This window comes from Aplysia californica, unplaced genomic scaffold (genome assembly GCF_000002075.1).
Source record: "Aplysia californica isolate F4 #8 unplaced genomic scaffold, AplCal3.0 scaffold01284, whole genome shotgun sequence".
Lineage (NCBI taxonomy): Eukaryota > Metazoa > Mollusca > Gastropoda > Aplysiida > Aplysiidae > Aplysia > Aplysia californica.
In genome coordinates, this window is record NW_004798554.1 from 42,041 (window position 1) to 52,848 (window position 10,808).

Here is a 10,808-nt window from a genome sequence, read left to right on the forward strand (position 1 = left end):
GCTTGACTCGGAAGTCAACTTTATATTATGACCTTTATTTTAACATGGATATGTGGATTGGAATAGAAACCAAGCTAAAATTGAACGTCGGTTCTCGAGCCGCCGGGGGCGGCTTAGCATACTGGCGGCACTTGAGCCGCGCCACCCCCCACGGCTCGGCGTAGTGAATTAGTTAAAAGTGACCATATCTATACTCTCTTGTACATAGGAGAAAAAGGAGGAAGGGGAGGAGGAGATCGAGGAGGAGGAAGAGGAAAAGAGGAGGGGAAGAAGAAGGTGGAGGAGGAGGAACACATACTTCTTGAGCATAGAGGACTGACCTGAAGCTTCCCTGCCAAACTGCTGGTGTAGACTCGCGGAGACTCTTTGTCCTTGAAGTGGAACGACATGGAGGCCAGGTCCTAGTCAGGGAAGAGAAAAAACAAATCAATTATAACGAGCAAGAACACTGACCAACCAAGCCCGTTAAAGTTCCAGGCCTACGGTACCTTGACCACCTCGGAAGTTTCAGGAGAAGCATAGATGGGCATAACTGAAATAAATTTTGCGTCAAAGAGTCAAATGGTTCGGACATCTAACTAGAATGCCCCAGAAACGACTAGCAGCTAGAGCTTACAGCACTCGAGAAAATATTTTTGCTAAAATAATCTTGAAATCAGCATTTAATCTTACTCCTCATTTCACGGAGCCACAAATCTGTTTTCCAAACTCACTTGACACTCCCTGAAGATCCATTCCTGCGGTCCCTCTCGCCGCAGCATGTTCACATACTGGTAGATCAAACGGATGATTTCGTCTGTGTTCTCTGAGAACAGAAAAACATGCAAGGTCAAAACAGGCTGTAATATTACCAACATGCACAAACTTGCAAAAACTTTCTCAGTAGCATCGGTAGGCCCCCACATAGGTCCCACCTCCTTATAGACTATTTCGCAAATTTTTTTCACACTTATTCAGGACTGAAATCTCAAGAAAAGCACCAACTATATAACTTAGAAAGTGAAAATGAGGACAAAGACAAGAATGACAAAATAATAACAAGATTGCAGTTGTGTGTAGGATAGCCATACCTCTCTCGAACACACTTCATTTCTCTTTTATTTTTTCTTTAACAACAAAAGAAATATGACAGTTACTCTTTGTCTTTTTTTTTTCTCTCTGCAGTGCCATTTAATATACACCAACTTATGTTTAATGTGTAGCCAACACAGTTCCAGTCATCACATCGCAGGAGTTCAGAAAATGACAAAACACAAAATTAGTTTGTTCTCATCTAAGCAATGTGAGATGCTCGTTTCCCACAGATATATTCAAGAATCCATGGCGAAAACCATTCCAGTTTGCACATCACACTTCTGAAACATGAGCAGCATTAATGAAACAAAAAAAAAGAAACCTTTGAAAAACATGGTTACAAAACACGAGAAAAAGAGGAATGAACACATGGAGCACAGCAACAAAAAATTGGGGGAAAAAATGAAAAAAAAATATGGGAAAAAAGGAATTCTTTTTTTTTTTTTTTATCCTCCTACCTTGCCCCTTATCTGTCAAGTCTACAGCTACAGAGAAGAATGAGAAGCCTTTGGCCCCTGACCTCTGACCCCCGACCAGGGTGTTGGCCCAACCTGAAACAGAAAAAAATATGTTTGGTTTCAGTCTCATTCTTTAATACCCAACACATAATAGTTACAATATTGTGAGAAGTTTTCTTCCAATCCTGTCCTCCACCACATTCACAGACAAACAATCAGGTAGTTTGGACATATGACATGTTTGGCATCTCACTAGCTGGCGAGTAAAGACTGCTACAGAAGAATATCAGTAAAATCAGGGTACAAGGCAAGAGGAAGACCTGGATCGAGGGTGTGAAGGACACCACTAAGACACACAACATCCCAACCAGCCAGGCCATCCTGCTTGCCAGAGACTGAATGCTCTTTCTCCCCTCCACGGATAAAGTAAAGTAAGTAAGTGAAGTAAGCTACATTTCTTTGCATTTTCTCACGTCTGTCCCAACCCAAGGACAACATGGAATTTAATCATCTGGCCTGCAAAAGGTATTCCTAAAAACCTTGTATAAACATTTTTAAAAATCACACAAATGTCAAAACACTTTATCGGCAAACACAGTTCTTCACAGAAAAAAAGCACCAAAAGACACACGTGTTTCCAAGCTACCACTTGTGGCTATCACTGGAATGAGCTAAAAGTACATTAATTGCACAGATGTATATTCGCTGAAAACTTTCACAGATGTAAGCTTTAAATCACAGACCAACTCCAGTCCGAAAATAGGCACTAACCATAAAATCAAAACGACAGAGAATGACAAATGACACTTGAAGTTCACTGACCTCTAGCTTTCAACTCCGACAACAAGCTTCCCGATCCTTCATGCCCCAACAGATGCCCCAAATAGTGGCCAGGCTGTGAAGGAAAGAAGCAATTAAAAATAATAGCACAACTATGCAATATTTTTGGCCGAAAAAAAAGAATCATCAACATAAATCGTTATACATATTGCTTGATAACATCTTTCTAAAAATCAAAACTAAAAGTCAGGTAATTTGAAAAGCGGTAGAAGAGTTCTTTAGTTTGTAATACTACAAGAGAGCATAATCGGGAAAGGACTCGACTTTTTGAGTGAAATCAGAAGGCATAACTAGACCGCCTTTGTACCAACTGGCATTGTGAGACTCGGAGAGCATTCCATACACAACCTTTTTCACATTAGACATCAATACATGCTGGTAAGTGCAAATCATCAAGGCAGACAAGAATACGAATACCATATTTTCTTCTCTTGTGCTACATTTCTATTGCTCAATGGTGATTTCAAGGATACAAAATACAGTGAGCAATTTCTATAGGGATTCTTTTTTCTTTTTTACATCAACTTCCGTGTCAAAATTTTCGACTATTTAGAAAACTATATGAACTGGTGGAACAGCATCTATAGCAGGGGACTCAAATAGACTTCAGATGAAGACAAAAAAACAAATACTTATAATTCAGTTGACACTTACGTTGGCTTTATAGTGTTCTGATACATCAGGTGTGGGCCACACTACGGACATCTCTCGTATATCTTTCACAGGAACGGTGACCACTGTGCACTGGACAAAATGTATTGGTTAAACATCACTCATTCATTTAAAAAAAGCAATTCTACCAACAACAAAAATATATTTAAAAATATATGAGAAAACATCATGTTTCCTAATAACTCACAGATTGTGCCATTCCTGTTTTCCCCAAAAAACTCTCAAACGTACACTGTGCATTCACTTGCATTAAAATAATTGTTATGGTTCTGGTCTGTAAAAGCTTCAAAATAAATTCTCTAGCTCTGAGCATTGTGCTACATCTATAGTTGTTTGGGACCAGGTTATACCACATTTATTCAGACCCATACCGTATGAGAATTATCCCATCTTTGTAATACCTTCATTGATCAGTTTTCATGAGGGACAGACAAAAACCAAATTAAGACAGTGGGTAACAAAGAAACAAAGGGTACAACATTCCTGGAGAGGCCAGTGAGCTAAGCATTTTTCTACTGCTGTTTCTGTGACAAAGAAAGAGAACAGTTTTAAACCACAGCGTCATAGAATCGGAAACATTTCAGTCCGAGTACCCACTCAACAAGTACATGTAGCCACCCAGGCTTAAAACATTCTCTTCCCTGACATAACACTTAACCAGGTTCCCGTCCACACCACACCCACTTCTACGTTAGTTTAATTTTAGTAAGAGTTTTACAGCATTTGCAACACAAAAAGGTCATATAAGTGCCGAAGATTAGAGGTGTTACAAGAGAGTAACAAACACAAAAAAAAGGAAGAGAGATAAGGATGAAAGATGTTCGATAGGAAAGAAGGAGCAAACCACACCAGAGTAACCACGGGTGACCTAGGATGAAATCAAACAAACAACATGAACACACAAAGCCAGCAAACGCATGCAGCCTAGAAGTGGTGATAATAGAAAATTGTCAAAAAAGAGGAAAATTCTCGTCACCCCACAAAAAAGCACAGGCTGTCATCACCTGTTATTGACAGAAGCGCATGAGATTTTTCCGCCAGGTCAGAATCACGGAAAAGCGGAGCAAATTTTTCAAAAAAGAGGAAGATTTCTGATGGAAGGAAAAAAAAGCAGATTTCCGCCAATTGGGGGAAAATTATCAGCACTGAGCCTACCTGCAGCTCGGCCTCCGTGTAGGGCGGCTGGTCCCAGCGGGGTACGTCCACCTGCTTGTTGACCACGCCCTCCAGGAGCGGCACCAGCATGGCCTGCAGGCCGTCCAGATCCTCCCGGCCCACCACGCAGCAGCCCATGATGTTGGAGGAGTAGAAGCGGCCGTGGAACTTGAGCAGCTCCTCCCTCACGTCCTGGCCCTGGCTCTTGGGGATGTTCTCCAGCGTCTCCTTATTGCCTGAAAAAAACAAAAATATGTCAGATACAGCCGTAACACTCTTTGCAACATATTCTCCAGTAACATCCAGTGTCTCCTTATTGCCAGAAAACAAAATAAGCCTAAAGTACTCTTTACAACCGGCTCTCCCGTAACACGAAGTGTCTCCTTATTGCCTGAAAACAAAATTAGTGTAAGGTACAGCTATAACACTCCTTGCAACATATTCTCCTGTAACACCCAGCGTCTCCTTATTGCCTGCAAAAACAATATGTCAGATACAGCCATAACACCCTTGGCAACATTCTCCTGTCTGTTTAAGTAAGAGTTTTACGGCAGTTGCAACACTGAGGTCATATAAGTGCCGAAGATTACGGGTGTTACAACAGAGTAACAAACACACAAAAATGAAGGAGGAGAGATCAGGACGATAGATGTTTGATAGAAAAGAAGGAGCAAAGCACACCAGAGCACCTGCCAACCACCCACCATTCTCCTATAACACCCAGCGTCTCCTTATTGCCTGAAAAAAAAAAACACATCAGAAACAGCCGTAACACTCTTTGCAACATATTCTCCTGAAACACCCAGCATCTCACAGCCTGAAATCAAAATATGTCTGTGCGCCAAGAGAAAGGTACCAAAAGTCGCCCCAGACCGTTTCGAGCTACAGGCTGATAATGACAAAAATAATTTTTTTTGACCAAAATGTGTTTCCATTAAAAAATGATATATCCACCATTGTCTTACACTACAGTGTTCTCAAAGAGCTTTCATTGATTTGACTTCTAATTATTTAACTTAGCATTATTTTGAGGGCACAGTATAATAAAAACAAATAATGAAAACTGCTTTTAAAAAGCGTTAAAATCTATTCTTGAAGCACATTTTCTCTTCCCTGCTATGTTTTACCATTGAATTCCATTCATGATATTGATGTCAACTGAATGCCAAATTGGACATGAATTTTCCAAGAATAAATACATTTTAAGAAATAGCTTAACATCTAAAAAAAATACTTGAGACATCTAAAAAAATATTCAAAGACCATTGTGTTTAGCATTGAGTTTCCTATAAGGTACCACCCTTAACTCAAAATGGTCCTTTCCTTAGGCATAAACACATATGTGTGAGGTACGGCCATAACACTCTTTGCAATATCCTCCTTTAACACCCAACCAAATTATCGCCTGAAAACATGTGTAAGGTATGTGTATAAAATATAATGTAAAGGCACATACAGCCTACTGTTGAGCGGGGAGGTGCGCTATACAAATGTTATTTATTATTATTATTATACGACTCTATTCAACATCATAAGGTTGGGAAAGAGACAGGACCTCCTATTTTAAGATCCATGTTTCTGCTGCAGCCAGCCAAATGGGTGGAGAGCTTTGACAAGTTTCAAAACAATCCTTTTTCTTCTTCTTCTTCTTCTCCTTCTCCTCCTCCTCCTCCTCCTCCTCCTCCACCTCCACCTCCTCCTCCTCCTTCAAAACAATTTAAGAAAGTCACATAAATAAGAAATCTGAGCAAAGATAATCTGCATTCCAATCCAACATGATATCAACTGAGCAATTGATGACATAAAACTGAATGTTAACCAGCACTTATCAGAACAGCCATTTCCACACTCCTCGCTCGCACCTTTATCACTGATGGACAATGAGTCATGCAGCCTGTCAGTTTTTAAAAGTTTTAGTAGAGGTTTTACGGCGCCCGCAACTGCATAAGGTCATGTGAGCGCCAGAAGATTAGAGGTGTTACAAGAGAGTAACAAACATAAAAAAGCAGAAGGGGAGATAAGGACGATAGCTGTTTGATAAGAAAGAAGAAGCAAACCACACCAGAGCACCCGCCAACCATCCATAGTCTGTCAGTTTGAGAGGGCAAAACTTTCCCTATTTCTCTAAAGAAATGCTGCCCAGAACAACCAGAGACATATTTTCCCACAATCATTTATTACATTCTGGTCAATAGTGATGAAAACAGGAGGTTGCCATGTACAAGTCCAGAATGAAGGACCAGCTCAGACCACAGGTCTGCATAGTAAGCCATTAAAAAAAATTGTGGTTCACAATCATCTAAGGGGCTATTCTTCAACTCTACATGACGACAACTGACTAGAGTGACATCAGTGTCATCATCCAGTGCCAGATCTGCGACAGACATCGACGATCATGGTTCTCCTCCTTTGCTCGGACACTTAAAAAATGCTACGTTTACCTGATCTTTGTGTAAGCCCTTAAAATTCTCATATTTTACACAACTATACAAAAATTTCACATGTATCCATCTCACCTGTGCCAAACTTGCTAAAGTCATGGTCTGGCCGTGCCAGAGACTTGTCTAACTGAAACAGGCGCCACGGGTCGCTCTGAAGGTTGCGGCTGTTCTCACTGTCCACGGCATTAACTTCTCGACCCGTAGCAGAGGGGGTGAACAGCGGGCAGGTGAAAAACTGTGCGAACCTATCCCATCGAGACGGGGAACATTGAGACAAACAGAGGGCAGGTGAAAAACTGGGCGAACCTATCCCATCGAGACGGGGAACATTGAGACAAACAGAGGGCAGGTGAAAAACTGGGCGAACCTATCCCATCGAGACGGGGAACATAGAGACAATCAGAGGGCAGGTGAAAAACAGGGCGAACCTATCCCATAAGGACGGGGAACATTGAGACAAACGGAGTAAACCTATCCCATCGAGACGAGGAACATAGAAACATTAGATACTTTAGTTTCAGTAAGAGTTGCAACTTGCAACACAAAATGTCATACAAATGCCGGAGACTAAAGGTGTTAAACGAGAGTAGCAAACACAAAAAAGAAAGAGGGGAGATAAAGATGATAGATGTTTCATAGGAGAGAAGGAACAAGCCACACCAGAGCACCAGCCAACAACCCACATTGGAGACTTACAGCTCAAATAGTACCAACATCCCATTAGGAGAGGAACATAAATAAAGCCATAATAATACAAACCTACTGGGGGTAGGGGAGGAAAATCAAGAGAAAGTCAACGAGAGAAGAAAAGGAATCAAACAGGAAGGAAAACAGTTTTAGTTTTAGTAAGAGTTTTACGGCATTTGCAACACAATAAGGTCATATAAGTGCCAAAGAATAGATGTGTTACAAGAGAATAACAAACACAAAAAAGAAGGAGGGGAGATAAGGATGATAGATGTTTGACAGGAAAGAAGGAGCAAACCATACAAGAGCACCTGCCAACCACCCACGGAAGGAAAACAGAGAAAAGACGGACGCACAAAAGTGGAAGAGAACAAAACTGGGTTAAGGAGTACACTGAAAAGAGACAAACAAATTGTGAATAAAAAGTTATAACACGTTAATGAAGCAAAGAAGGATCAAATCAATCTCTGGGTAATTACTTTACCCAAATATCTCACAAGCTTACTTAAAGAGCCTCAAAAAAACCAAAAGCACACACACAACCCCGGTCTGCACAAACACAAACCCTACATCTACATACACACAAAATTCCACATCTACACACACACAAAACACTGCATGTACACATACATCGTGTCTACACACACACACATAGCCTTGCAAGTGCACATGCACCAGGTCTACACACACACTAAACCCACGTCTACATACACACACAAAAACTCGCACATAACCCCGCGTCTACACATACAACAAAACCTCTCATCTACACACACACACACAAAAAAAACTCCACATGTACACACCTGTCGAGTGCTCCAGCCAGGTTGTCGGGCGACACGTCAAAGTAGTAGTTGGTGTGCTCCAGGGAGGTGAACGCGTTGGACATCCCTCCGTGCTCACTGAGAAACTGAGCAAGTACACACACCAGATTTTATTAATAATAATAATAATAATAATAACATCCATATAGTGCTCAACCCTGATTAAAGTACACAGGCTCTGAGTGCTTTACAATACAACAGTAACATAAAACGAGTTCTGACCAAAAGAAAATCTCTCTAAATATTCATCTTATCAATATAAAAACAGAAATGACTTCAGCTGACATTTGAAGGAATCAAACTATTTGACCTCTCTTAAACTACTTGGCAAACAATTCCAGCTCTTGGGGCCTTGATAATATATTATATAAATGTCCTTTCACCCATTGTTTTAAATTTTTATATAGTAAAAGAAATTTCTTTGTCAGCTGATGACCTTAAACTGCCAGTTGGAATGTACAGTCTCAACAGATTTGATAAATGTGATGGCGCATTATCATTCAAAACATACAACAAAAGATGTTTCCTTAGCAACTTCCAAATCTCCAGATCTAACAGTGCCAACAAAATCTATAAATAGAGCAAAACTAGTGCCTAATATAAAGCCAGTGTAAGTCTTCTAACCATACAGAGCACTGTAGAATTTGTTCGTCAAATATTCAGACAAATATGCACAACAAAAGGAGCTAAATGGTGGGGTCCAATAAAGTTCACAAACAAATAAACCACTAATAAAGAGACATGAAAAGTCCACAGCCACCAGAATACAAGTGATTTTCCATTTAAATCCTTGCTCAAACTCCCGAGGAAATCCTTTAGCATTTCAATGAAAAAAAAACAGCATGACATATCAATTCTTTTTTTTTAACTGCTTCAAAACTTCAGTTGTTTTTTTAGTGTCTGTACAAAATAAATAACAGTCTCCCTTTAAAGCCAGCTACATGGTTATAAAGCATTCCACAAAAAGGTAGCCAATCACAGACATTGTATCAATTTGATTCTGTCCTGGCACTTCCCATTGGTTACCATCTTGGAGAATGTTCAGTGATCGAGAACCGGCCGACACAAGCTCAAGATGCCCATCAGAACCACAGCAGTCAGAATCAGCTTCAAACATGAGTTAACCAGGGAAAAACTCTGTCCATTTTTCCGTCATCAAAGACACGATAAGTCCATTTTATTTTTCTCAAACAGTCCGCACGCAATAATTCTGGTGTCTATCAACTGGCAAATATGCAACTTACCTTATTGTACTCATTTTCCTCAGGATACTGAGAAAGAGAAAAATAAAAGACGGCATGCTTTAAAAAATGGGACAATACAAAAATGTTTTACATCTTTTTTCACACCCCCTTCACATATGTGGAATCGTTCTTAACTCATTCAATGCTGAGCGCTCCAGCAGTGAACTCCCCTCTTATACTGGCCAGTTTTGTTATAGCAACATGAAATTATGTCTACTCAGGAAAAGCAATAAAAACTAGAAGGCTCAATATGGCTGTTTGAGCAGAAAAAAAAGTCTCCTTGACCTTTCCTATGCATTATAATTAGTTCAAATAACTTGGTATGGATTACATAGTTTAATTCTTTCTATAAAGATAACGAGGCAGAAAGTGAGAATACTCGTCGCTAGTATGGGGGCGGGGCCCAGGTTTCGCGAATATTCTCCTCCGTAGCCCTGAATGAGTTAATTCCAGTTCCGTGATGTAGATACGATCTGTGAAACTGCGGACCCTTCACATTCCAAAGAGAGACCATTCCCATCATAGATACATGCAAGATGTCTCACTATCACATTCTTCTCTCTCTCTCTCTCTCTCTCTCTCTCTCTCTCTCTCTCTCTCTCTCTCTCTTTCTCTCTCTCACAAGCATCATCGAAGCACACAGTAAAAGCATTCCTCTCCCTTAATAGGAATCCAATTTTTAAAGGAAAATTGAAAGTTTCGTAAGAGTTTTACTGCACTTGCAACACAATAAGGTCAAATAAGTGCGGAAGAATAAGTGTATTACAAAAGGGTAACATACACAAAAAAGGAGGAAAGATAAGGACGATGGATGTTTGATAGGAAAGAAGGAGCAAACTACACTAGAGCACCCACCAACAACCAACAAAAGTTGAAAAATGGTCTTTTCATCAAAATATCAAATTGTAGCAAACCTCATAGGACTTTACATGAAAATGTTGGGGTCTTTAAAAGGAAGATGTAATTTTCAACAATAAGTCTTTCCAAGAAAATGTCATGAAAATTGAAAAAAAAACATGAAGAAAATAAACTTGTTGGACGACAGCCACATTTTGAAGACCCACCTTTTCTGTACCAAGAAATAACATGTGCTCACAGAAGTGAGCCAGACCAGGAAGTTCTCGGGGATCCTTCAAGTGTCCTGGCAAAGGTCAAACATTTCTATTAGCACATCACATCATGACATACCGTAGTAAAATAATATCAAACGATTATTGAGGATTAGTGACAGAAATACTTTAAGGTCCAATACCACCTGCCAATAACGATTTATTTCTGTCAAGGACGCCAATGATGTTGGAAGCACACTGAACAAGATTGAGGATTCCAAAAATGTACCCGTGTCTTTATCTTGGGTTATTATATTCTAAATCATGTGAGAACATGGTTTTACCCTAACCAGGAACCCCCCCC

The 10,808-nt window shown here is 40.1% G+C and overlaps 1 protein-coding gene across 1 annotated transcript in view; it reads right to left on the reverse strand.

Annotated features, from left to right (window-relative positions):
• LOC101845820 (insulin-degrading enzyme) overlaps positions 1-10,808 on the reverse strand; it is a gene marked incomplete in the record, with an annotated part of 40,213 nt that overhangs the window by 25,636 nt on the left and 3,769 nt on the right. Inside the window, 10 exon segments of the mRNA XM_035973484.1 lie at positions 321-401; positions 714-805; positions 1,533-1,625; positions 2,355-2,427; positions 3,027-3,116; positions 4,200-4,435; positions 6,716-6,885; positions 8,134-8,237; positions 9,396-9,422; positions 10,460-10,536. Of these exon segments, the coding sequence (XP_035829377.1) occupies positions 321-401; positions 714-805; positions 1,533-1,625; positions 2,355-2,427; positions 3,027-3,116; positions 4,200-4,435; positions 6,716-6,885; positions 8,134-8,237; positions 9,396-9,422; positions 10,460-10,536 (1,043 nt within the window).